Source organism: Phodopus roborovskii, unplaced genomic scaffold, assembly GCF_943737965.1.
Source record: "Phodopus roborovskii unplaced genomic scaffold, PHOROB, whole genome shotgun sequence".
Lineage (NCBI taxonomy): Eukaryota > Metazoa > Chordata > Mammalia > Rodentia > Cricetidae > Phodopus > Phodopus roborovskii.
In genome coordinates this window covers 18,851,964-18,876,794 of record NW_026126416.1, presented here as the reverse complement: position 1 = coordinate 18,876,794, position 24,831 = coordinate 18,851,964, and the positions used below count along the sequence as shown (strand labels likewise).

The 24,831-nt window shown below is 41.6% G+C and overlaps 1 protein-coding gene across 2 annotated transcripts in view; it reads left to right on the top strand.

The window, feature by feature from the left end:
* Window positions 1-24,831, top strand: part of Plcb1 (phospholipase C beta 1) — a 648,366-nt gene that overhangs the window by 521,906 nt on the left and 101,629 nt on the right. For both annotated transcript variants that reach the window (XM_051183312.1, XM_051183313.1), the window contains exons 20-26: window positions 1,504-1,668; window positions 2,333-2,432; window positions 3,840-3,944; window positions 4,262-4,371; window positions 14,410-14,542; window positions 16,648-16,701; window positions 19,594-19,813. In XM_051183312.1, the coding sequence (XP_051039269.1) occupies window positions 1,504-1,668; window positions 2,333-2,432; window positions 3,840-3,944; window positions 4,262-4,371; window positions 14,410-14,542; window positions 16,648-16,701; window positions 19,594-19,813 (887 nt within the window). The remainder of the gene's footprint in view (window positions 1-1,503; window positions 1,669-2,332; window positions 2,433-3,839; window positions 3,945-4,261; window positions 4,372-14,409; window positions 14,543-16,647; window positions 16,702-19,593; window positions 19,814-24,831) is intronic.

The window sequence follows — 24,831 nt, the reverse complement described above, 5'->3', positions numbered from 1 at the left end:
ATGGTTAGGACACTGTCATAAGCGCCCTATAGTGACAGAAGACTGTTTTCTGGAATTCCTGTTACTTGTTACCTTACAACTAATTTGACTTATTTAAATCCACCTTATTCCAATGTCTTCTTGCTTATTGATTTTGTCTTGAAAATTCTACTCTGACAGTGGAAACAGTTATAAAACCATGACATAGATACATAAAAGTTTGGGTGAATGGAGAAATTGTTGAAAGCCCCTCCCAAAATTTACCTTTTAGCTTCTGTCCAAAATGCAGGCTACTGCATAAAGTCCCACATGCCTCCATCATCACTGCCAAACTTGGGTCAGAATCCCATTGGTCCTGTCATACCTCTAAGTGGGTCTTCTGGCAAAGACTTCACAGTTCCAAATCTACCCTAATTACTGGCAAGAATCCTGAAGCTTAGGGTCATGGCTACTTCAGGACTCTGCTTTTGATTAAACAACATAAGCACCCAGAACTTCAGGGCATCTGAATCCCTGGTGGGATTCATGTAACTTAAAAATTGCAGATGTAATACAAAGCATGCTAGGAAGTAGAACCCAAGTTAAATAACAAGTGTGTGCCCACCAAGCTTATCCTTACCTTTCCTCTTGCACAGCCAGCCATCTATACAGTCATTAGCCTACTTTGCTTAGCTATGGAATTATTCAATATTTTGGAATTGAATTAGATTTTAAGATTGCATATTCACAAAACAACTCTCACATCTTCCTCTCTGTGTAGCCCAACTGTCAACATCCAAGGGATATATCATCTGCCACAATGGTTAATGGGAGCTAATAAAATGTGCCTGTACTTCATTCCAGAAAGAGCAACAGGAACAAGGAGTGATAGAGCAAATGCAGAGAATCTGGGTTGTATGCTTGGAGAAAAATCATCAGCTACTCAGGGGCTTTCTGAGCTTACTCATAACAGGGACTTTCAAGATGATCACTGGAACAGAAATATGGCACAGTGGTGGCATGGACATAAGCATTAGGAGCTGAGGAATGCAGATGACCCTGTTGATGTGGCTAGAAATCCTGAACAGTCAGGGACATAGTAACTCCAAAAGCTCTCTGAGCTTGCCCTGGGATAATGTATCCATTAACATTTATGATAGGTGATGGGTCCCCCAGATGTTGACAATCAATTAGAGATAGAAGAAACCATAAGAAATGTTATAGGAATATGTAATGTTGAGTATTACTTGACTACAGGACATTGATTAATTCATTAATTCTATAGCCAGACAAAGGAGGCCCATAGTTGTACAGATGGCTAACTGGGTGATAACAGAGGTCATGATAACTTGGTGATGTCCAAGGATGCTTGTTCATTTCTTGTTCCCATATGACTCCATCTGATTGGCTTCTAACCCCTCCATTCTCAGTTTCCTCTATCAACTCTTTAAGTGGAAGAGCAGTGGTGGCTGTGCTCTTGCTCTTATTTCATTTCGCTGATGATATTTTGTTACTCATTTTTCAAGACTTTATGCTATTTTCTAGATTATTTCAGGTCAGTTTCTTTCTGATAAGAAGGTTGGGACTTATGTGGAAGTGGACATGTTTGGTTTGCCTGTGGACACAAGGAGGAAAGCATTTAAGACCAAGACATCCCAAGGAAATGCTGTAAATCCTGTCTGGGAAGAAGAACCTATTGTGTTCAAAAAGGTGGGTCTCTGCTGTGAGGGGCAGGAACTTTCTGGGTGTTTTGAATAGAGGAAAAACAAGCGATTATTTGGTTGTGAGCAGATAAAGCAGTTGCATTTTAAAGGTTATCATGAAAGCTTTTTTTATATTTAGCTTTGTTTGTTTGTTTGTTTATATGAATGTCTAGCCTGGTACCCTCAGAAGAGGGAGGTGGATCACCTAGTACTGGAGTTATAGACCTTTGAGAGCTGCCATGTGGGTATTGGGAACTGATCCTGGATCCTCTTTGAGAACAACCAATATTCTTAACCTCTGAGACATACCCATAATCCATTGATATTGGGTTTTGATTTAGTATATCAAGGTAGCTTCATCTGAAAAGCTATGTGCACAATGGTGAGACCCTCTAGCTGAGTTCACAGAACCTTCTTCATTGATGATGTATGTGTAAAAAGAAAGTGCCCTTTGGTTCAAATAAAAGGCTTCTGGAGCATGGTGACACATCCAAGTGCAACCATTTCTGCTCATGGCTTTTCTTACCTCATAGAGGCAGTTCAACCTTTTATCTAGATTAGGTGAGTAGATATCTGCTTTGGGAAAGGTGGGATCAGGATCTCTAATTCTTTTCCAGTTCTTTCTGGGACTTTCTTGCTCTTGTAACCAGCATCATTCCATGTCCCCACAGGTAGTTCTGCCTTCTCTGGCCTGTTTGAGAATAGCAGCCTATGAAGAAGGAGGTAAATTTATTGGCCACCGGATCTTGCCTGTGCAGGCTATTCGGCCAGGTATGGATAGTGTGGTTAGAGACTTTGTCATTAAAGAATGACTTAGCTGGTTGGAGAGATGGCTAAGCCATTAAAGGCTAGGCTCACAACCAAAAGTATAAAAGAATGACTTGGGATCTGTTGCTCTATATTTTTTTAACTCTTTGGGAGCCTTCCACTCATCTCCCAAATAACTATAAATACATGGAGACTTATTTTTGTTATGAATGCTTGAACTTAGCTTGGCTTGTGTCTAGACAGTTTTTCTGACTTAAATTATCCTGTTTCTCTTTAACTACATTTTGACTCTGTGTTCTTACCTTTCTTTGTTTTATATGTCTTTCTTTCCTTCTTACTCCATGGCTGACTGTATGTCTAGGTCGCTGGCCCCTCGTGTCCTCCCCTCCTTCTTCTTTTCCCAACCCTAATTCTCTTCCCTAGCTTTCTCCTCCTGTTCTCTCTGCCCATCAGCCCCATCTATTTCTCTCTTCTGCCTAGCTCTTGACCATTCAGCTCTTTATTAGACCAATCATGTGTTGCAGATAGGCATAGTAACACAGCTTCACAGAGTTAAACAAATGCAACATAAAAGAATGCAACAAATCTTTGCATCATTATACAGATATTTCACAGCATAAATGAATGTAACACATCTTCAACTAATATTCCACAGCTTAGCTCTTTTGTTACTTTGCTGCATAACACAGGCTTTAAAATTATTCAAATCCAAGTAGTTTTTCGTTTTTGTCATGCTGTATTGCAAAAATCAACCTTGGCCACAAACTTGTGCATAACAAGCTATCTGAAAACTAACTTGAAAGTATTTGTGCTCCCAACTCATCAGTCTTATGGGGTAGCACTGTATGTGTTTCTTTTTTATGACAATAATGAAAATATCTAAGTCAGGCTGCTTTACAAAGAAGCTTACTTTGCTCACACTTTAGAGGCTACAAGGTCAAGATAAGATAATTTTATCTTCTTTTTTTCTGCTAAAGACCTAATAGTGGGGGCTTCCTAAAGGAAGTAGGGGTGGGGATCCCCTCATCAGACAGGAAACTGGAGAACTGGGTAGGCCAGGGTCAGTCTTTTTATGAGAATCTCTCTCAGGAGCCATCTCTGGCAAAAAGTAGTAGCACAGGCCTGTGACTCCAGCTGTCCAGAGGCAGCAGCTGGATGATCACACAGCCTCCAATATGGGAACTTGGGCAAAGAGCACAACAGCCACAGAGTAAGGATTGTCTGGGTTAGCCTGTGCTCATGGGGGACAAAGCATATCAGCCACAGCATAAAAATAGGCTGGACTAGCCTGAGCCCAGTGCCTTGAAATGAGAAGGAAGTGGACTGTTTGTCTTGCACCACAGATGGGAATGGATGTCACTAGCACTATGAATCAAACAGGTGACACTCTGTGTCATTGCCACCCTCCAGGCTATCACTATATCTCCCTGCGGAATGAGAGGAACCAGCCCCTGATGCTCCCAGCTGTCTTTGTCTACATAGAAGTCAAAGACTATGTGCCAGACACATATGCAGGTAAAAAGTGCCACCTAGGGGTCTACACATCACATCCTCGCATCTTCATGACCTGGCTCTCAGAACGGGGTGACTGGTTTCTCCTGACGTTTTAGCAAAGTCCTGACCCTTGTGTGTTTTCAAATGGGGCATATCTGAGTGGAGAGTCACAGGGGTAGCTGGAGGAATAAATGATGCTACATCACTGAATGTGTAGGCCAGTGATGAATGAATGCATGAGTGGATGAAGGATTATATGCTTGGATGGTTCCTTGCATGGATGATGGATAGTCAACTCCTCCAGAAACCTTGACCTACAGTGTCTCTTCCCTGTTTAGATGTGATTGAAGCTCTGTCGAACCCAATCCGATATGTCAATCTGATGGAGCAGAGAGCTAAGCAGCTGGCTGCACTGACGCTGGAGGATGAAGAGGAAGTAAAGAAAGAGGTGAGAAGGACCCAACATTAATGCATGACTGTAACTTGATTCCACATCTACCGGCTGCTGTGGGCTGTGTAACATTGCACCTCCAAGTCTGGTACCCTGGAATTCATGCAATTCAGCAAAATTTCCACATTCCCTTCCTTTGGTATTCCTTAGACAATACCCCCGTGCCTTATCCCATGGCTGCAGTGAATAGTACACATCTTGCTGCTTTGGGGGTTTCTAGGTGATTCTCTGTTGGTTTAGCAACTAAATCACTGAAAAAAGCAATCATCACTAAATCATTCAGTATCTTCTTTTGTTTTTAATTTAAAATACGTGATTTTCCAAGTGATTTGTGAATTTTTATAAGACACAAATAACTTACCAAGGGCTGGTGAGAGGCTCAGTGAGTAACAGTACTTGCGACCAAGCCTGATGTCCTGAGTTCAGTTTCTGAGACATGTGCAATAGGAGGAGAAAACCAGTTCCCACAAATTGAATTCCACATGGGTGTCATGATGTGTGTGCTCACACACATGCCAGGCCTAGGCCATTGTTACAGCTTGCAGAGGTCACAGCTGGCTGAACACTCAGCTATACATTTTACTCTTTGGACTGTCTTGGTAGTATTATATAGGTTCTCATAAACAGTGGTTTCGTTTTCATTTGATGCTAAAGCATTTTTAAGTTCTTTCCTGATTTCCTCAGCAGCTCCATCCACCATTTAAGAGTATATAGTTTAGTATCTATGTGTTTGTGCAGCTTCTGTGGATTCTCTTATAACTGGTTTCTGATTTCCTTGCTCTATGATCTGATATGATATTAAAAATTATTTTGCTGCTCTTGTATTTGGTATGACTAAGTTTGTGACCTAAAATGTTTTAGAGAAGTCTCCATTTAATGCTAAGAAGAATTTGTTTGTTTTTACATCCTGTTCCTTTTATTGGAAATAGATGCTTTTCTTCACATAGTATATCCTGATTATGGCAGTTCCTCCCCCACCCTCCCATCTGGATCCACCCCCTTTCTGCCTTTCATTAGAAAATGAATAGGATTCTGCAGGACAATAATAAAATGTGACACAATAAGGTAAAATGTAATAAGATAAAACAAAGACTAGCACATCAGAATTTGACAAAGCAAACAAACAAAAGGAAAAGAGCCCAAGAAAAGACACAACAGAGACCCACTTGTTTGTATACTCTGGAATCCCATAAAAACACTAAACTGTAAGTCATCACATATGTGCAAAAGACCCGTAGGTTATCTGCTTGTCTGTTAACTGTTGTCTCAGGAAGGAATTATTCATATCAAAGGCCTGTTGACAGATACACACACACACACACACACACACACACACACACACACACACGTGTATATACATACATACACACACACACATACATACATGGCTACATTTAGATTATTTTGGGCATTTCCAATGTCATTCAAGAAGCCTTAAGTCACAGAGACTCCATATTGATCTCAGAAAATAAAATTGTCAGCATGACTACCATGCTGAGATTGGTATGTCTAAGGCATGGGAGTGAAAATATTTACCAGACCAGCACTGACAAAAAGCTGTTTTGGTATTATCATTACCCTTTACATTCTATATCTGTGCACATTCTGTCCCACAGAGCTTGCAGACTCAGAGTTCAACTTGTGGGAGTCATTTCTTTTTCCATCATATGAAAGTCTAGGGTTTAAACTGAAGTCTGAGACATGTGACAAATGTCTTTACCCATGGAGCCTGATGGAAAATTTTTAATAATTAATATACATTATAGACAAAAACAAAGCAAGCCAATTCCCAGAGAGAGAAAGGACCACACCCCTAGGAAAGAATGGGTTAAAGTTCTCTCTGAAGCTGGCCATTTGGTATGAGGCACCAGGAGCCATTAGGAGGTAGACTCTAATTGTCTATATTAGGTATCTCAGGCTCTGGGCCAGACACCAAGTAGTTAGGATCTGACAGGTGCAAGTGTGGTGGCCCTGGTTGCTTCTTTTTTTTTAATTGTTTGTTTCTACAGTGATCAAATAATTATGTCAGAGGCTCAGAAGAAAATTTAAATACAATGAGCAGCATGTGCTTTTCATATACCTGGCTGTGTATTGCACCCTTTAATGTATTAACATATGTGGAGTTTTGGTTGGTTAGTTGGATTTTGGTTGGACAAATATTCTACCACTGAGCTATATCCCAAGCTATTTTAATTGTTTGGGATGGCCTTGAACTCACTGTGTAGCCTGGGCGCATCATGGTCTTATGATCCCCTTACCTCTGCCCCTAAGTAACAAAGACTGAAGGCATGATCTGCCAGGCCCACTTTCACTTATGCCTTAAAGTATCCATAATGTTCTGATTTTCCCCTTTTAGCAAATGAGATGCAGGTACTGAGGGGCTAAATTTCTTGCCCTGGGCCACACAATTGTAACCAAAGGAGTTGGGACTGAAACACAGGTAACGTGACCTCACAACTCCTCATCTATGCCAGCATGATTCCAAAATTTACATCCAGATTGGGATATGATGATAAGATGCTGAGCTTGATTGGGTGAGTCTGGGTGTGGGCCTGAAGGCTCTGCCTCTTATTAATAAGTTTTATTGACAGGATCTGCTGGCCTGTGGAGCCTACTTTGAGTATAACACATCTGCACCACACCCATCACATGACAAGACTGTCATATTCTGTAAACTGTTAGCAAGGAAAGGTTCTTCATAGTCTCCTAAACAGCAGGGCCCCTGTACAGATGAACATATCATAGCTGTAGTGACAGCATAAACAAGACTTTTGAAAGCTCAAGGCAGATAAAATCCCAGCACAGATGTAGGAGGTGGCTCCCTTAACTGAGGAGCTATTGACAGTTGTTAACGACTAGGGAAGCAGTGGTCTGTTAACTCCAAGCGTGTGACCCTGGTGGATCCACCCAACTCCATTAGATGGTGCCACACTCAAGAGTATATGGACAACACAAATTGAACTTCTTGGGTTTTGAAAACATGAAGACATAAAGTTGGGGGGGGGGTGGTAGGGAAAGGAAGGTATATGTGAGAGGGGTTGGGGAAGAAGACTAATGTGAGCAAAATACGTTTTGAGAAGTTCTCAGAATCAGTCACAGGTTTTCATAAAGAAAAGAAATGACACTTCCCTTTTCATCTCTGTGCCTCTCAGCTTTGACAGTTACAAACCATTTTCTGTGACTGCCATGGATCAATCATAGTAGCCCCCATTTTTAGAGTAGGCAATGATTGCTTGTAATTGTGGAGTGACTTGCTTAATTAAAGAACTGTGGTCTTCTAAAGTAGGACATCATGAAAAGCCCAAATAGTCACTGGCACTTAGGCAAATCAATCACTGGTTTGCTCCAGCTGCTTTCACAAATCTCTACATCTGTACTGAAATTTTTTAGTGGATTATAATTCAGGGCTTTGGGTTCATCCTCCTACAACACTGGAATCACCACCCATGCCATATGCAACAGCAGAAGGATTACAGAAGCATGATTCTCAATTAGTGAAGGCTTTCACCCTGATCTAGGGTGTAACTCTCAAAATTTAACATGCATGAAGATTGTGCTATTATGTGAATTTATTAAGTTTGCACAGTCCATAAAATTCTGCATTTCTAACAGCCTTCCAGGTTTTGAGTAGCAGGGCTCTTGGCATTTAGCATTTGTCAAAATCCCCTGGCTACTTCTTCCAGCTCCCATGGATGGCCCCCATCTGATGCAGTTAGTTTGGAGTAAGCCCAGGCTCTAAAGGGATGCTGGTGCTGACCCAGGGACCACACTTTGAGAACCACTGCTTTGGAGCCCTGTAGCCCCTTTCACAAATGGGTAGCTCTCCCTAAATAAGTCCATTTAATCCATCTCCTACAATGCCAGCTTAGTCACAGAAACCTGGGAAGGGCTCCTGAAGGGCCTCTTTCCCTCAAGTACTATGTAGCATTTGTATTGTGAGTGGTTAGCCTCAGTCTGTGCAAAACAATCTGACTTAATCTCAAAGATCTAACTAACCCCACAGAATGGATGCAAGGGGTGTTGGGCTACTTTTCAGAAGAGGAAGCCAAGATACCTTCCTCACTGCAAAGTTCAATCCTGACTTTTGGAACATCATAAAACATTTTTAATGAAAGCAGTGGGAACTCAAATGCACAGTTGGCCCTCTGCATCATGGGTTCTGCCTCCACGCATTCAAACAACTGCAGATTGTGTGTGTGTGTGCGTGTGTGTGTGTGTGTGTGTGTGTGTGTGTGTGTGTGTGTGTGTGTGATATCAATGAACTCCAAGTATACTGAGTTTGTTCATAAAGTCTATAAAATTTTTGCACACATTTTACAAAGGGTCTTTAGCACCTGTTGCTTTTGTGATTTTCTGGGCTGTGGAACCAACTTCATATAGATACTGACACATATATAAAATGGTCAACAGAGACATGTTCATTCTCACTTTAATAGCTTTCTAATCCCCTAGTCATGATGACTAGTCAAATATAGAAAGAAAAGGATCATCATTCTTTCCATTCATGCATTCTTTCAAATGTATTTTTCTGATTTCAGCATAAGATGTAGGTGGTATTGTAGTTCCAGAACTTTGCCCATGGAGTATACCTACTACTTAACATACTAGAAGGAAACTGAATGTGGAATTACTCCTCCACTCGTGAATTAACTAATTAACTAAATGCCATTCTAATACTAATGTCAGTTACTATGCTGGAATGTATGTCTATAAAATCACATATCATATATATGCGTGTATGGATATATATTTACTCATATTCTCTCTTCCTAACTTCTGAGGAAGAAAGTGACATTAATAACTGTTCACACATTGAACTTGCAGTTGTCACTCCTGGTTCAATAATTGGTGGGAATGCTGTTTATTTAAATGATTGTGCATTTAGATTATATTCCGGTTATTACTGAAAGAACTTGATGGATGTTAATTGCAGACAGTACCAAACTGATTTTACATATCTGGTGTTCATTAAGACACTTGAAAAATGGGGATGTAGAGATGGCTCCATAATTAAAAACACTTGCTCTTGTAGAGGACCCAGTTTCAGTTCCCAGTATCTGTATGGAGACTCAGAACCATCTATATCTCCAATTCCATGGGATCTAATACCCTCATCTTCCCTCTAAGGGCGCTGAGAACACATGTGGTGCACATTCATACATGCAGAAAAATATTCATGCATGTTAAGTAAGTAAATGAATGGATAAATTATTTTTAAAGAAAACAAGAAGGCTGAATGCAGAAGATAAATTCATCATGCTACTTAAAGACTTCACTTCTCACTCTTCCTACCAGATTCTTCAAAGATTTTCAAACACATGGAAAACTTGATATAATTGTAATGTTAACGCTCTTATATCAGTCTGAAATTGAATCCTGATTTTTCACTTTATCACATATAAATCACTGTATCCACCTATCACTCTATCTTATTTTTGGTGCATTTCAAAGCAGTCTGAAAACATCAGTGCTTCATTCCTGAGCAGGTGGAAATGCACAGGCAGGGTGTGGTTCTCAGGACCGAGTCTAAATGAATGTCTTGGGAATAGGACAGATACAATAGCTAATTTAACTGAACTAATGGAAAGTTTAGGAACAAATTACCTAGGTGTTTTGAAAGGCTGTTTTGAGTGAAATGCTGTCTCTAACAATGCCACAACCCTGCCTCAGCATACTGGATTTTATACCCTGAAATTACAAATCTCCATGTAATTCTGGGGAAATGGCTAACCTCACCCCTTACTCACCAGGATTCAAATCAACATACTCTCATATGAATCAGTCACATGGAAGGGACAGAACATATGTGTAGATCCAGAGGAGAACTTCTGGGAGTTTGTTCCCTCCTTATTCCATATGGGTCCTAGGAATCAAACTTAGGTCATCAAGCTTGATGGGACACAGCTTTACCTGTGGTGGTGTTTTGTTTATACTGTAACAAATAAAGCTTGCCTGAAGATCAGAGTACAGAGCTAAGCCACTAGTTAGGCAGTGGTGGTCCACACCTTTAATTCCAGCCCTCAGAGACAGAGGCAGACAGATCTCTATGAGTTCAAGGCCACCCTAGGCTACTTGAGATTGAATCTGTCTAAAAGAAACAAAGCTCCCACAGAAGTTATCCCAGCACTTGGGATGACATGCCTTTAATCCCAGCACTAGGCAGGTGAAGACAGGAGTGATATGGTTCAGCAGAGAGAAGAACATAAGTCAGGAGGAGACTGACAATTTGCAGAGACAGGATAGTCTGAGGAACAGTCAGAGGATGCATTCTGAGGAGCAGAGAATGCAATCTGAGGACAGGATCACCCCTTTGGTCTGAGCATTGGCAGAGGTAAGAATTCTAGTGGCTGGTCACTCTGCTTCTCTTATCCTTAAATTTTCACCCCCTGATAGCTGATTCTAAGTTTTTATTATTAAGACCAAAGAGAATTTGTGTAACATTTACCCAGTGAGCCTCTTCCTAGCCCAGGACTCAGGAAAAATGGGATCGTTCGATATCCCAAGTAGCTCAGTCACACCTAATAGTTGAAAGACATTTTACTTTCGTGTTAAACATTCAATAGATTTCTTAAAATATGCACTCTCAAAGTCGAAGTTAACGAGTCCAGAACACATCTCTTCCATTGATACAGCATGCCATTCAAATTGCCTTTTACAAAGCCTATAAGAACGATCGCTAAGTTATCCATGTGATGATTTACATGTGATCTTTTTAAGGAATTCGTGTTTACTTTATTCTTGGAAAGATGAAATTTTTAAATAGCAAATTTAGTTTTTAAAAATCATTTTCGCCTTATTTTGAAGAAAATATGTTGCAGTAATTCCATATGACCACGAGGGGGCAGAGGCTAAAAGCAAATATCTAGTAAGTGCAACTGAAATCCCATTTTAATGCACCTTCCTTCACTGAAATTCATGTAATTGGTTGGATTCCAGTGGTCTTTCAACTAAGTTTATAAAACATTTTGGGTGCCTTTATTTCTGTCATTATGTCCAGCGCCTTGGGGAAGAATTGAGTGCTTGTTGAAACACATAAAAGGGAGAAATGTAGTCAAAAGTATTGACTTTTAAGCTGGAAACAGAATTTGGCTTTTGCATTTAATCTCACACATCAATCTGGTGGGGGTGACTTAATTTTCCAATCATCAAAAAGTTAAATTTAATATTTCATAACAGCAGGTATTTAAACATTTTTATATTTGCTTTTTTTTATGAATGCTGTTTTAGTGTGACAGGGTGAGTTCTTTGGGAATTACATCCACCTATTAATGTGTCTCTATCTTAGCTACAACTTATTATACCAATGCTTCCCTGAGTCGCCGCTATCATAGGACACAGAATGCCTGCTGATAAAACATTTAGACTTTATAACCAGTTCTCATGTCCCCTATCTGACCTCCAGCTTCCTTCCGATGGACTTTAGCGCAGACTTTCAGTACCACATTTTATTACTCTGCCGTAGTGCTGAAAGCGAGGCCCACCTGTACAGCCGAGATGAACCCAGTGCACAGCAGTGTCCAGGCCACCAAACCTTCAACCACTTCTGTTATCAGGCTCCATTAGGGAAACTGGGCCTCCTCTACACTTGCCTCTGCAAACAGACCCAGCAGCAGTCTGTTGTTGTTTGCCATCCTAGAATCTCTCTAATGCATCACATTTGTCTTCAGAAAAATCCTAAGAGGCCCCTGGCAAATCTGACTACACAAGGACCCATTGATCAGCTCCTTCCTTACCTGGCATGTGTTTGGCATGACAGAGGATGTGTGAGCTGCATGTTTCTTGGCCCCTGCCCCAGGGCATTTCCAGCACGCAGCATCCCTTCTGAATTCTGGCTTCAGGATTCCAGGCAAACTCTGCTCCTTCAGTCAGGGTGCAGAAGGCTGCTCTAGGTCTAATGTAGACAGAAGGTACACTTTGGCCTTTTGGTCATTTGAAAATTGTGAGTTCCCATGAATATTTTCCATCATTCCTCAAAACCTGGCAGCTATGGGTGGAAACTGAGCAATGTCTATCCTACAAGAGCTTTCTCAGGCTTTAGGTATTGGCTTCCCTTTTCCTCCCCACAGCTTTACAGCTCTGGGTCATTAACTCTGGGTTGTTTTGTTTTTCGAGAAAAGCATGAAAATCAATCTCTGTGTATAACATGTCATACATGGAAAAATTTGGCAGCCCTGGACAAGCCAAAACAAGGCAATGCGAAACAAACAAATAGAAACCCCACCCATATGCTACATGCAAGAGGCTCTCATTTGCAATGTGTAGTTGAACAAAGTATATACCATCATTCTTCTTGGCATATGACTCTAGGGAGAATTTTATTTTATTTTTATTTTTTATTTTATTGTTGTTGTTTTTAGAGACAGGGTTTCTCTGTGGCTTTGGAAGCTGTCCTGGAACTAACTAGCTCTTGTAGACTGCAGGCTGGCCTCCAACTCATAGAGATCTGCCTGCCTCTGCCTCCTGAGTCCTGGGATTAAAGGTGTGTGCCACCACTGTCCAACGGAAGAATTTTCTTGTTGGATGGATGCTAACTAAATGTGATGATACCAGAGTTTACCATTCATCAAAAGACATAATTTCACAATAGCAAGATCTAATGCTTCTAGATTATGTGGCTAGGCCCCTGTCTCTCCTACTTGATGTCTGGCCTAGTACCAAGGCTTAGTTTTGTTTGACCCATCTCAGGGAGATAACTACACTGAAGAGTCCTAATCAATGAACAGGGGGCTATTTGTTAGGTTAAAGGTGCTCTGAGGGAGTGATTCGAAGCCAGCTCTGAGGTTGTAGGAGGAGGATCATGAGGTCAAGGCCATCCACAGCTATAGAGTAAGGCTTTGTTTCAAAAATGAAAAGCAGTGATGGGAGCAGGAGAGTATGAATCAGTGATGCCATCTATAATTTTGACTTTCTTTGGTATTTGAAATTACATGCCCAAATATAAATGCCACAGTGTTGAGGTCCACGTGACCCATGGAAGAAAACATTTTTACTGTACCTTATACATGTACTGGATAGAAAGCTTGCTATGGACATGGAGAATGAGTCTAACACAGCTGGCAAGCACTTGGAGTTTTGGAAAGCATTGTTGAGACACTATACAGAGACAATTATTTTATAAGGACCAGCATTGAGTCAACAGATATTTATTGAATGTTTGCTTTGACTAGGACGTAGTTGCTGGTTATTATCCTCCATTGGCAATGTCACAAAACCTTAACTGTGTCACACATTTACTAATTTAGCTTGTCCCAAAAGGTGTTCTAGGTACTTAATAAACATTGACTGTTTTGATCCTGGAAGAAATTATAATATAAGACAGACAATAGTATGACCCCAAATTCATCTATAGCATCACTGATTAAGATGGTGAAAAAGCAGAGAGCTAAGTGATGTGTTAATGGCATACTGAATTCAATCCAAAGATACCTGGCTCCTAAGTCTGCACTCCTACCCACCACATCAGCTGTTGCTGAGGTGTGGAAGCTGATGGCATGAAACCAGATGTCTACTTTGCCTTTCTGCGTTATTTATCCAGCAGCCCAGCACTCTGGACCAGGCTCAGATCTATTTAACTAACTCACTCAAGTGCATATTCCACTAGGGCTATCTAGCCTGGGACATCCCAGCCAGAAGGATTTAGTTGTCCTTCCACAGAACCTCTTATCTCCACTGCTATAGAAGGGGTCTGTTAAAGCCTGGACAGATTTCATGTCTTTGTGGTCCCTTGTTTGCATTATATTTGCTACTCTCTCCCTTGATGGAAACTCACCATGTGATCAAAACCAGGGCAGTGTGGGAAGGATCTATCCAAGGGCATGGGCAAGTTGGAGTGGAAACCAGAACCTTTTGTGCAATTAACCTACCGCACTATGCAGCATTAATCTTACTTTCTAGACAGTTTCTAACTTGATACTTTTGGTTTCAAACCAATGGTGAAAATGCCATAACATGTAGCCTTATTGGTAAAGGAAGACAAAAAAGAAAAAGAAAAAGAAAAGAAAGAAACAGAAGGTTAAAAGGCATTTATGATTTTAGGCTGACCCTGGAGAAACATCATCAGAGGCACCAAGTGAAACCAGGACAACTCCGGCAGAAAATGGGGTGAATCACACAACATCCCTTGCACCCAAACCACCTTCCCAGGCTCCACACAGCCAGCCAGCTCCAGGTAAACAGCAAGAATAGTGCTACTTCTGGATGTCCAACCTCAGCTTCTGGGGGCCTCTGCAGAAGGCTATGGCACTGAGGGAAGAAAGAATGTCCTCCTGTGACATGAGTGCATGGGTAGCAGGGTGGATGCATGAATGAATGTCACATGGCATCACAGGCTCTCTCCTGGATCTGCTGACAAGCTAGGATCCACCTGTGTCCCGGGTTGTTATGTGGTGGTGAATTATGAACCACCCACTGATGGAGTTCTTAAAGCAACTTACAACTATACCTTAGATGCATATTCTTCCTTCTCCTTCAAGTCTCTGTCAACATCTGACTTTCCAGTAACCATCAATGTTGGCCATGTTAGGCTGTCTGCTAGGCCATGCATGTGGTCATCTCATCATCGTTCCAGTCCTCCACAGGGTGTGCCCTATTGTTGTCTCATTTGGAAGGTGATAATTTCCTGAAAGGCACTATGCCAGTGAAGGAAAATCCAGGTCAGATAAAGTACCAGGTACTACTAAAGTGTTTGTTTCTAGCTTCTCTACTCTTCACCCAAGACTACATGCAATTGTCTGATTTATCAGAAAACCCCTATCATATCACTGCAGCTCATGTTGGCATTTCATCTCTCTCTGGTTAGTGTGTGTGTGTGTGTGTGTGTGTATCTGTAAGAGAGAGGGAGAGAGAGAGAGAGAGACTGTGTTTCCCTTAGCAGATGGAAGCCTTTCTGAGAGCAGGTTCAGCTTCATGCATCTTCTTTAGGAGGAGTATGTATATGATCCATCTAGTTGAATCAGTTAATAAAATAGGAGAGGAAAGAATTTCCTCTGTGAGAGTGTGACTTCATGCTGTTTTTCTTCTCTGTCATGGTGGAACATGACCTTGGCGAAGTTCAGTTTTCATTGGTGAGCAAGGGTACAAATTTATAAACACAAATCCTATTTCATGTGTATCAAACATGAATAACTGACTCTCTGCTTTTAAGAAAGTCAGTGATAATAGGAGATGATTAACCATAAACCAAAAGCTTCATTTTCTAATGATTATTATTGACTACGTGCAAACACTTGGCAGTGTTTATTGCTCTGGAAATAAAAGAGAATTTACCATTTTACCATTTTGATTTTTATGTGATACTTAATAATAATTTTACTTGTTTGAAACATTTTTTAAATTGTTCAAAACATGTGAAGCAATTCTCCTCTTCCCCAAAAGTCAGCAACCACCAAGGTCACAGTAAACGTTCACACAAGCAAGCCCTCCTGACTCCAGTGAATTTGGCCTTCCTTACCCCAGTGTCCATTTACTGTTGCAGGTTCACACCTGTGATTCCACACTGCACCTGCTCATCATGTCTCCACGGTCGCCTTCCCCCTGTAACAGCTCCCATCTCTCTCATGTTTCTCATACCCCTGGATAGTTTTGAGGAACTCTGATCAATTGTTTTTCAATTGTCCTTCTCTTTGAGCTGCCTCAGTGTTTTCCTGCGATCAGATTGAGGTTCTGTTTTGATGTTGTGCCCTCCCTGATGCATCCCATCAGGGACAGGTGATATTGGCATGTCCCATGCTGGTGATACGGGGTCCCTAGAACAGAGTGCTACCCTCTGAAAGTTTTGGTTCCCACTCCTAGCTGTATGGGAAGAGGCGTTCTACCCTATTTCTCTTACACTTTGCTCAGTGCTTTGGGTGTTGACAATGGTTCTTGTCCGCAAAAGTTGGTACTGCCCTTTGTTCCTTACTCAGCCTTTAATCACGTCATTCCTGATTTTGCCAGAAGATGGCAGTGGCACTACTGAGATAGGATTTCTTGTCTGGGAATTTCCATTGCAAGTAGAGGGATCAGTGGATAATACATGCAATTGCTCATCGACACAGGATTGAGTCAAAGTTACACATTAAAGAAGGTTTGGAGTAATTTTGTTTTAAATAACTGTCTACCACAATTAGCGTCTGTCTCTAAGGAGACCCAGAATCAAAGGGCAGTGCACCCCAATACTAGAGATGCAACCCAGATGGCCAAGTGCTACAACCCCAAATCCAAACATTTCTTTTTAAAAATGGGATGGCATTTGAAAAACAGAGAAGGCCACTTCTTCGATCTTTTTGGTTGCAGGTTCTGTAAAGGCACCCGCCAAAACAGAAGACCTGGTCCAGAGTGTGTTAACAGGTGAGTGCTACGCTTTCCTCTGCATGGAAATCGGCAACTGAACACGGCACAGTGAGTGTGTAGAGAAGAGGAGAGTGCCATTTGTCTCTGAAAACCAGCATCAGTAAAATTGTATGTTTGTAGACATCTGGCCTGAGTTTGGGCACATTGTCTAATGTAAAGTCACAGAGAAGTAGCCAGAGTTTGCAGACAAGACCCTACTAACTAAAATTAATAGTTTCTGAAAGTAGCTATTTCAAAAAAAAATTCCTCCTGGCTATGAGAGCCAGTTAACAGGGATGTAGTTCTCCCTACAGTACTGACAATATAAATATAAATATAAATATATATATACATATATATATATATATATATGTCCATATCCTGTTTGTGATCATGAAGTACACAATTTTATGATCTCTGATACGAACTTGGGTTAGTTACCTCAAAAAAAAAAAAAAAAAGGATTCAAAGGATTCAAACTGACTTAAACTTTCTGAGTACAATTAACCTTACTACGTAGTGGAGTCTCAAAAATGCTTAGAATATCTGGCACAAAACAGAACAAGAATGTATGCATGAGTTCACCAAAAATAAAACCGCCAGCAAGAACCAGATGTTGAGCAGCAGTGAGGCAGGTGAGTGAATTGTGATGCAGTCACAGAATGGAGTGGGGGGTTAACTACGAAAACAGAGTGTGGTCACCTACAATAAGGAGGACAGCTAATGCATAGTGCTGGGGAAAAGAAGCAGGGCATGAGAGACCATGATCTCACCTGCCCAAAGATCAACAAAAGATGGGCAAAACCAATCACACCGACAGAAACCAAGGCTTAGATTATGCCTGGCTGGGGGTTGGCCGTGGGGGTTCTAGAAGATGTCTAGGGTCTTGGCAGTGTGCTGGTGTTTAGCTGGTGGTAGTGACTAGAGCATGTGAACTTGGCAAAAATGTGCAGGACTGGAGATTTTGGATATATGTATTTTATGCACACAGTTCTATTTCGTCAGAATATATAAATCATGCATAGAAAAAGCGTGAGGAGCTTACAAGACCACAAAGCATATTTTCAAAGAGTTCTGTGGGAAGCTGTACAGCACTGATGCAGAAAACAAGATGCTGAGGTGCTGTCTAAAACATGTAAATGCTTACACAGGCAGCGGGTCTGAACCACCACCCTGACTGTGGCCATCTCTCCGTAGCTCACTCATTAGTGATATTGTGTCTTTATGCAAATGGACATTACTTTCATATTTTGGGATATTTCAAGGGACAGCCTTTTGCCTGGAAGACTTTTCAAGGACAATTTAGGCTGTCTTTTTAGAAATGGCAGTCCCATTTCTAAACTGTCCACAGCTGATGCTTCAGAAACCAATTCTTTTAAAAAGTAAGGTGGAATCGGTTAGCAGGAAATGTGACAATTCCTCAGGACTATAAATTCTTAATGCAAACACTTACTATGCAACCACCAGGAGTCAGTTTGAGCCTGAGGGAAACCGTTAAATAAATGTACCTAGCTCTCTCCTCGGCTTCTTTCCTCAAAAAGAAGAAAAATTAGCTGTCAGGGCAGATGCATGGTACAAGCAGGAAGTGCTCTTTCAGCTGTGCAAGGCCTTGGTATTTCACAACAGAAGTTGCCGTTCCAGTTCCCCTGTTTATTCACAGTGCGTTTTGTTTTCTATTCAGGTTTGTTATGATTCATGACATATATTATTTCTGAATCGCTTGATAGCTCTAAATATTTATGGTATTTTGTTGTTGTTGTTCCCAAAGCAGAAATTTCATATCAAGAAATGGAGCACATGGACTCTGAGTTAATCTGGGTTCAAATGAATGATAAATCATCGAAGTAAGCACGCCATACATTGAAAGACTCCCCACCCCCCACCCCCGTTCTTGTAACACTAGGAAAAGCAATAGGGAAACGTGTGGAATCGATTTCAGAAGTGGTAATGCATTTTTTAATGCATGTTATAGAACTGATGAAATGTGCATATGAAATACAGAATGATTTATGGCCAGGCTTTGTCACATTGACCTTTTCTCTCAACATTTGATAAAACATTGCAATCATATTGGTGGTCACTAGCCTTGGTGAAAATTAGATTATAGGACTTTTACTTGACAGACTCGATTACCACATCCACTGAGATATAGGGAGAAACCTACAAAGTGTCCTTTGTCAGTGAGTCCTGAGAGATGCTGAACCTGTGTGATTATTTGCTAAGTCTCTACAGTCATGGTGCCGAAAACTATTCAACACTTTGCATTATTCTTTTTAAATTTCTCCTTCAGACCAGCCTTGTGAATAGATAGAAGTGTCATCATCCTTGAAATGGATGAAACTGGGTATCTGCTCCATTTTCCTCTAATGTGGTACATCCTATTCCCAGCTGTAGTGGGGCTGGGTTGTTCGAGTTTTTTCTACTTCTATGCAATTTTGCCCACTATCTAAAGTAAGATCGTTTCTAGAAAGTTGTGTCCAAACTATACCAAATTTGCAAGAAGCTGGCCTTCTTTATTTGTGAGGAGACCAGCCCTGGGATGCACACTTGGGATTCCCCTGAGATTATTCCAAAGCCACACTGAAGTTTCACGCACATACCTTGCTCAGTTCTCTCCTTTCTGTCCCCTCGGTTCTCAGTAAGTCACAGGTACGTAATCCCCACCCTAGACTCTATTTCTAAGAAAACCAAACTTAAAAGCTTACAGATGAAAGAACTGGGAAAGTTTGGTAGGTAGCACCTTGCTAGGCTGTCAAGTCCGAGCAGTTGACCCTAGGTCTGACATCCAAGCTGTGCTGTCTGGCTGCTCTTGGCAGGGATGGGCTGATTCTCTCTGAGCAGGACACCCTGTCCCTTCCTCTGGAGTCTCAGTCCACCCTGTCACTCAGCACTTTTGCTCCTCTGTTGCAGAAGTAGAGGCACAGACCATTGAAGAGCTCAAGCAACAGAAATCATTTGTGAAACTTCAAAAGAAGCACTACAAGGAAATGAAAGACCTGGTCAAGAGACACCACAAGAAAACCACGGAGCTCATCAAGGAGCACACCACCAAGTACAATGAGATTCAGAATGACTACTTGCGACGGAGGGCGGCCTTGGAAAAGTCTGCCAAGAAGGACAGCAAGAAAAAGTGAGTCGATAGGTACTTGCTAGTTTTATACCATGAGAGAAGAGTTGCTGTCCTTCCCTCACCCCGGGGGTGGGGGTTATGATTTATGTGTTGTGCCACATTTTTAACCAGTGCCACCACAGGGAGGAAAGTCACACCACCTGCTCCACTCTGCTGTTCTTGAGCAGCACTTTTGCTTGTGAACTAAGTTTAGTTTTTAGTTTCCTCTCTCCCTCTTTTCCTCCCTCCCTCCTCCCTTCTTTTTCCTTGCTAGTTGTCCACGCTAGTTTTGAATGGCTGAACTGCAGTAAACTTACTTTCTCTGCCTCCAGGATATCTGGGACTGCGGTTATGGACTTTTATATTTTTACAAATTCTTGGGTAGACACACAGTTAGACCCCCAGAGCTTTATTCCATGATTCAAATATGAGGAGGCTGATGCACCTCCCACCATAGCAGCTGTCAGCAGGGCAGACACAGAACTCTTATGTACCTAGAGTCTAGTTGAAGAGGCCGAGGAGAAGTTTCAACCTTCTCTTGGTACCTGAAACCCATAATGCCCTGATATATACTCTGGGTCGTATGGCACTCATGGCATCATGTACTTAGACCACTGAGAATGTGGTAGAGACACGCTTGCCTGCCACAGCTATTAAATAATACTATTATTGTAATTTTCCTGCCCTTTGAGTAATACAATGGTTATAATCTATAAAAATTTTACTCTCAAATGGCAAATATATAGTCTTGTGTGCCTGTTAGCTATATGTCAGCTTACATGAGCTTACATTTTGTAAGAGGGAAAACTTCAGCCAAGAAAATGTCCCCACCAAATTGCCCAGGGATGACTCTGTGGAGCATTCTCTTGACTGTTGTTTGATGTGGGAGGGTCCAGTTCACTTTGGGTGGTGCCATCCATGGTCCTTGGGTCTGTCAGAAAACAGGCTGGATAAGCCATGAGGAATAAGACAGTAACATTTCTCTGTGGCCTCGGCATCATTTCCTGTCCTGAGGTCCTGTCTTGACTTTCTTCAATGATGAACTGTTATGTGACTGGAAGTATAAGTTGAAGTAATCCCCTTGCTTCCCAAGTTGTTTGGGGTCATGGTGTTTTATCACAGCAATAGAAACCCAAGACATCATGGTAATGAGAAGAAAATGGGTAACTAATGTATAATCATGAAGATGATAAAAAAGGAACAATATTATGATGTAGAATGACCTCAGAGAACAGAAGAACCCCCATTGTTTGTTTGTTTGTTTTATTTTTGCAGTGCTGTGGATGGAACCCTTGAAGTTGTGCATGCTTGGAAAGTCCTTTACTACTTAGTTGCACACCCAGTCTCTAGAATATTAACCATGTAGCTTGGTGCCAGATATTTCTTATGTCAACTTGACACAGACTAGAGTCATCTGAGATGAGGGAACTTCAATTGAGAAAATGCCTCCATATGATTGGCTGTGGGTGAGCCTGGAGCGTATTTTCTTAATTAATGATTGCTGTGAAAAGACCCAGCCCATTGTGAGTGGTGCCACCTCTGGGCTTGTGGTCCTGGGTTCTACAAGAAAGTAAGCTGCTGAGCAGACCATTAGGAGCAAGCCAGTAACCTGCACTGGTCCATGACTTCTGCATCAGCTTCTGCCTCCAGGTTCTCACCTTCTTTGAGTTCTGCCTTGGCTTCCTTCAACATAAACATAAACCAAATAAACCTTTCCATCCCTCCCAAGATTCTTTTGGTCATGGTGTTTCCATCATAGCAACAGAAACTCTAAGATATTGGGATGGACTTGAACTCATTATATATCTGCCTTGATGTTCAAATGCTGAGATTATAGGCTCATGCCAAAACTCCCAGCTGGGAGAGCCATTCTTACATGTCAGTATAGAATGAGATATCAACCATGGGCAACCAGAGGGGGTGAGGAGGAGGTGGTATCAGGTCAAGGGAAAGATTCAAAGAAGGTAAAAATCAGTTTGTTTCAGGGATAATAGAGTTGGCACTGTTTCAGCAAGGTCTTTTATGGCTGGAGGAAGTGTGAAGCAATTCAGAACTTATGTGCTTGAATAAGAATCCACTGAAGAAAACAATTCAGTGAAATTATAGTCTAATCAATAGCCTCAGACAATACTCCTAGCTGCTGAATGGAAGATGGACTCTTATGCTGTCCTTTTCATGAGCTACTAGCACATTCTGGTTCAGTCATGCTTGGATCATGTGATGCTGAAGTTGTGGTGCCCAGATGGTATTCCATCAGGACTGAGGACTCAGAGCAGGAGCAGAGGGAGAGAGTGGTAGGGGACACTTTGCCTGGAGTCCATCTGAGTGATGTTTCTCCTAGAAAGAGAGTGGCAGAAAAGGAAGAAAGGGCTGGATTCTTGTGCGTTCTTTTTTTCTAAGAGAGTTTAGGATATGAAATGAGGAGAGAAGATGTGGCTGCATCTTTCTGGAACTTTCCAGATACCCTTTGGGAAGATTGAAATATATGTGATCATCATGGCCACATCTGTTCAGGGCACTCCACTCTGGCTAAAGCTGAGTGTACCTGGCAGAAACAGAAAAGGGAAGCTAACTTTGACTCAGAAGTCTGGGCTTCCATCCCAGTGTCTGACGCAGACCTGTGGTGAGGACTCTGCAGTTCTGACAAGCTACAGAGTTTGCTGGCACTTGTGATCCAAAGACTTGTTATTGATAAGATGGTTCCCAGAGACCACTCCCTGGAAACCCACCTGCTCGCACTAAGCCACTCCCTGTCATCTCTCTCAGCTTTAACATTTTAATAGAAGTTCATATTGTTTAGGTCTCCAAAAAAAAAAAAAAAAGATAATAATTTGGTCTAGAACTTTTCAGTGGTGTTCCAGAAATAGAAAGACATCATAAAGGCCTTGGTTAAATCCTTCCTGCCTCTCCAGTCTCCTTCTCCAGCTACATGAAAGCCACTTCTCCCTGCTTAGACTGCTGTGATGAGAAGGGGAAGTGAGGCTCCCCTGGCTCATGGGATCCTCCTGTCAGTTCTCCTGCAGGAAGATGGAAGGCTTTACCTCTAAACTGTAGCAGATGCCAGCTGACAATGCCAGTCTGACTTCCATGGGGATCTCAGCTTGGCTTTTGCTTTCAAATCCCATTGTAGGTTGTTCATGTAGATAGCTGGTCCTGACCTTTGTGTCATAGGTTCTATTTGATCACACTGGGGTGGGTCTTCTGCCTTCTCGTGTGAACTGTTCCACCTCTGGGTAGTCTGTATTGATCACATCAAGGATGTGTTAGGCAGATGTGCTAGACTGCTTCCCTAGAACCATAAAGAAAGAAAGGTACCACAAACTGAGTACTTAAAAACACTGTATCACAGTTCCAGAGCTTAGGAATCCAAAATCAGAATGTGAGCAGGGCATCGGCGATGAGAGGTGTAGGGGGACATTGTTCCTGGTCTCTTTTGGCAGTTACAGGGAATATGCTTGGCTTACCTAAGCATGTAGACTCATCACATCAGGCTTTTGCCCGCACTATCACGTGACTTATTCTGTATAGGGTTACCTGCCCAAATTTTCTCCACCTCCTGAAGATATTAGGCCCTCGAGTAGGGTCCATCCTCATCCAATCTTAAGCTATCCTAACTACTATCATGTCAACAGACAAACAGGAAAATTTCCAAAGAAGGTTTCCAGATAAACAGGTCCTGGGAAGAACACCACACAAAGGAATTAAGACTCATGTGGACTTTCCTGTGCACTCCCCACAGGAGCCCCACAGTAGATACAGACATGTTCCCTGTGCACTCCCCACAGTAGATACAGACATGCTCCCTGTGCACTCCCCATCACAGCCCACACACAGTGCATACAGACATGTTCCCTGTGTGCTCCCCATCACAGCCCACACAGTAGATACAGACATGTTCCCTGTGCATTCCCCATCACAGCCCACATAGTATATGTAGACATGTTCCCTGTGCACTCCCCACAGCAGCCACACACACAGTAGATACAGACATGTTCCCTGTGCACTCCCCACTGCAGCCACACAGTATGTACAGACATGTTCCACAGTACAGCAACAAGGACCTGAAGCCCACTCACAGATGGCCAGGTCACACAAGCAGAGCACAGGATGCCGCTACAGTGTTGCCTACCTACCAGCTGTGTTCTGTGACATGGTAACTTTGGAGCCTGACATGTGGCTGTTTCCAGAAGAGGAGCCTATTGTCCCATGAAGGATTGTAGAAGCTGATTACTACTCCAGTGTGTACATCTATACTATGAATACATCTATGAAACAGCAACAGCCAAATAAGATTACTTGCCAACTATTGTAAATGTTTGAGCCCACTTTCCTAAATTGTGGTCATATATTTTTTTTAAAGTGTTCTTTGCGGGTTTGTTGATGATAAATAATGTTTTGCTCTCTGATCAGTGGGGTACACTTTTATTGTGAAAGTGTTTTCTTCAGTGTTTATTAATTAGGGAACTAGAAATAAAGTGAAGGTGACTTAAGTTTCCTTAGTGTCCTTTTAGGGAAGAATTTTTTTCTTCCTTGGGATTATTTAGCAAAATGTCAAAACAATTTTACATTTTTACTTTTAGTTAATGAACACTATAGCATTGTATAAGATATTATTGTAAGACCATCATGAACACTGGTCTAAACTACTTAAAGTAAAATGTTATTTATAATGTTAAAGTACACAGTTTAGAAAGTCTTTAATTTTTAAAAGCAAAATTACCCTTGAGTTCTGTTCCAGTGTGCACTTGAGTTTTTAAATAAATAGCATGCTGATTTAAAAAAGAATTTAAGTCATTGCTTCCTTTATTTACTTGACTTTCTGTAGTTTGGATTAAAAAACATTCCTTTGATGCTGGGTGATGATGGCACAAACCTTTAATGCCAGCACTCGAGATGCAGAGGCGGGCAGATCTCTGTGAGTTTGAGGCCAGCCTTTTCTACAAAGCTTCATAGAGAAACCCTGTCTCAAAAAAATCAAAAACAAAAATATTCCTTTGTGTATTTGGTTAGTTAGTTGGATTTTTGAGAAACAGTCTCTG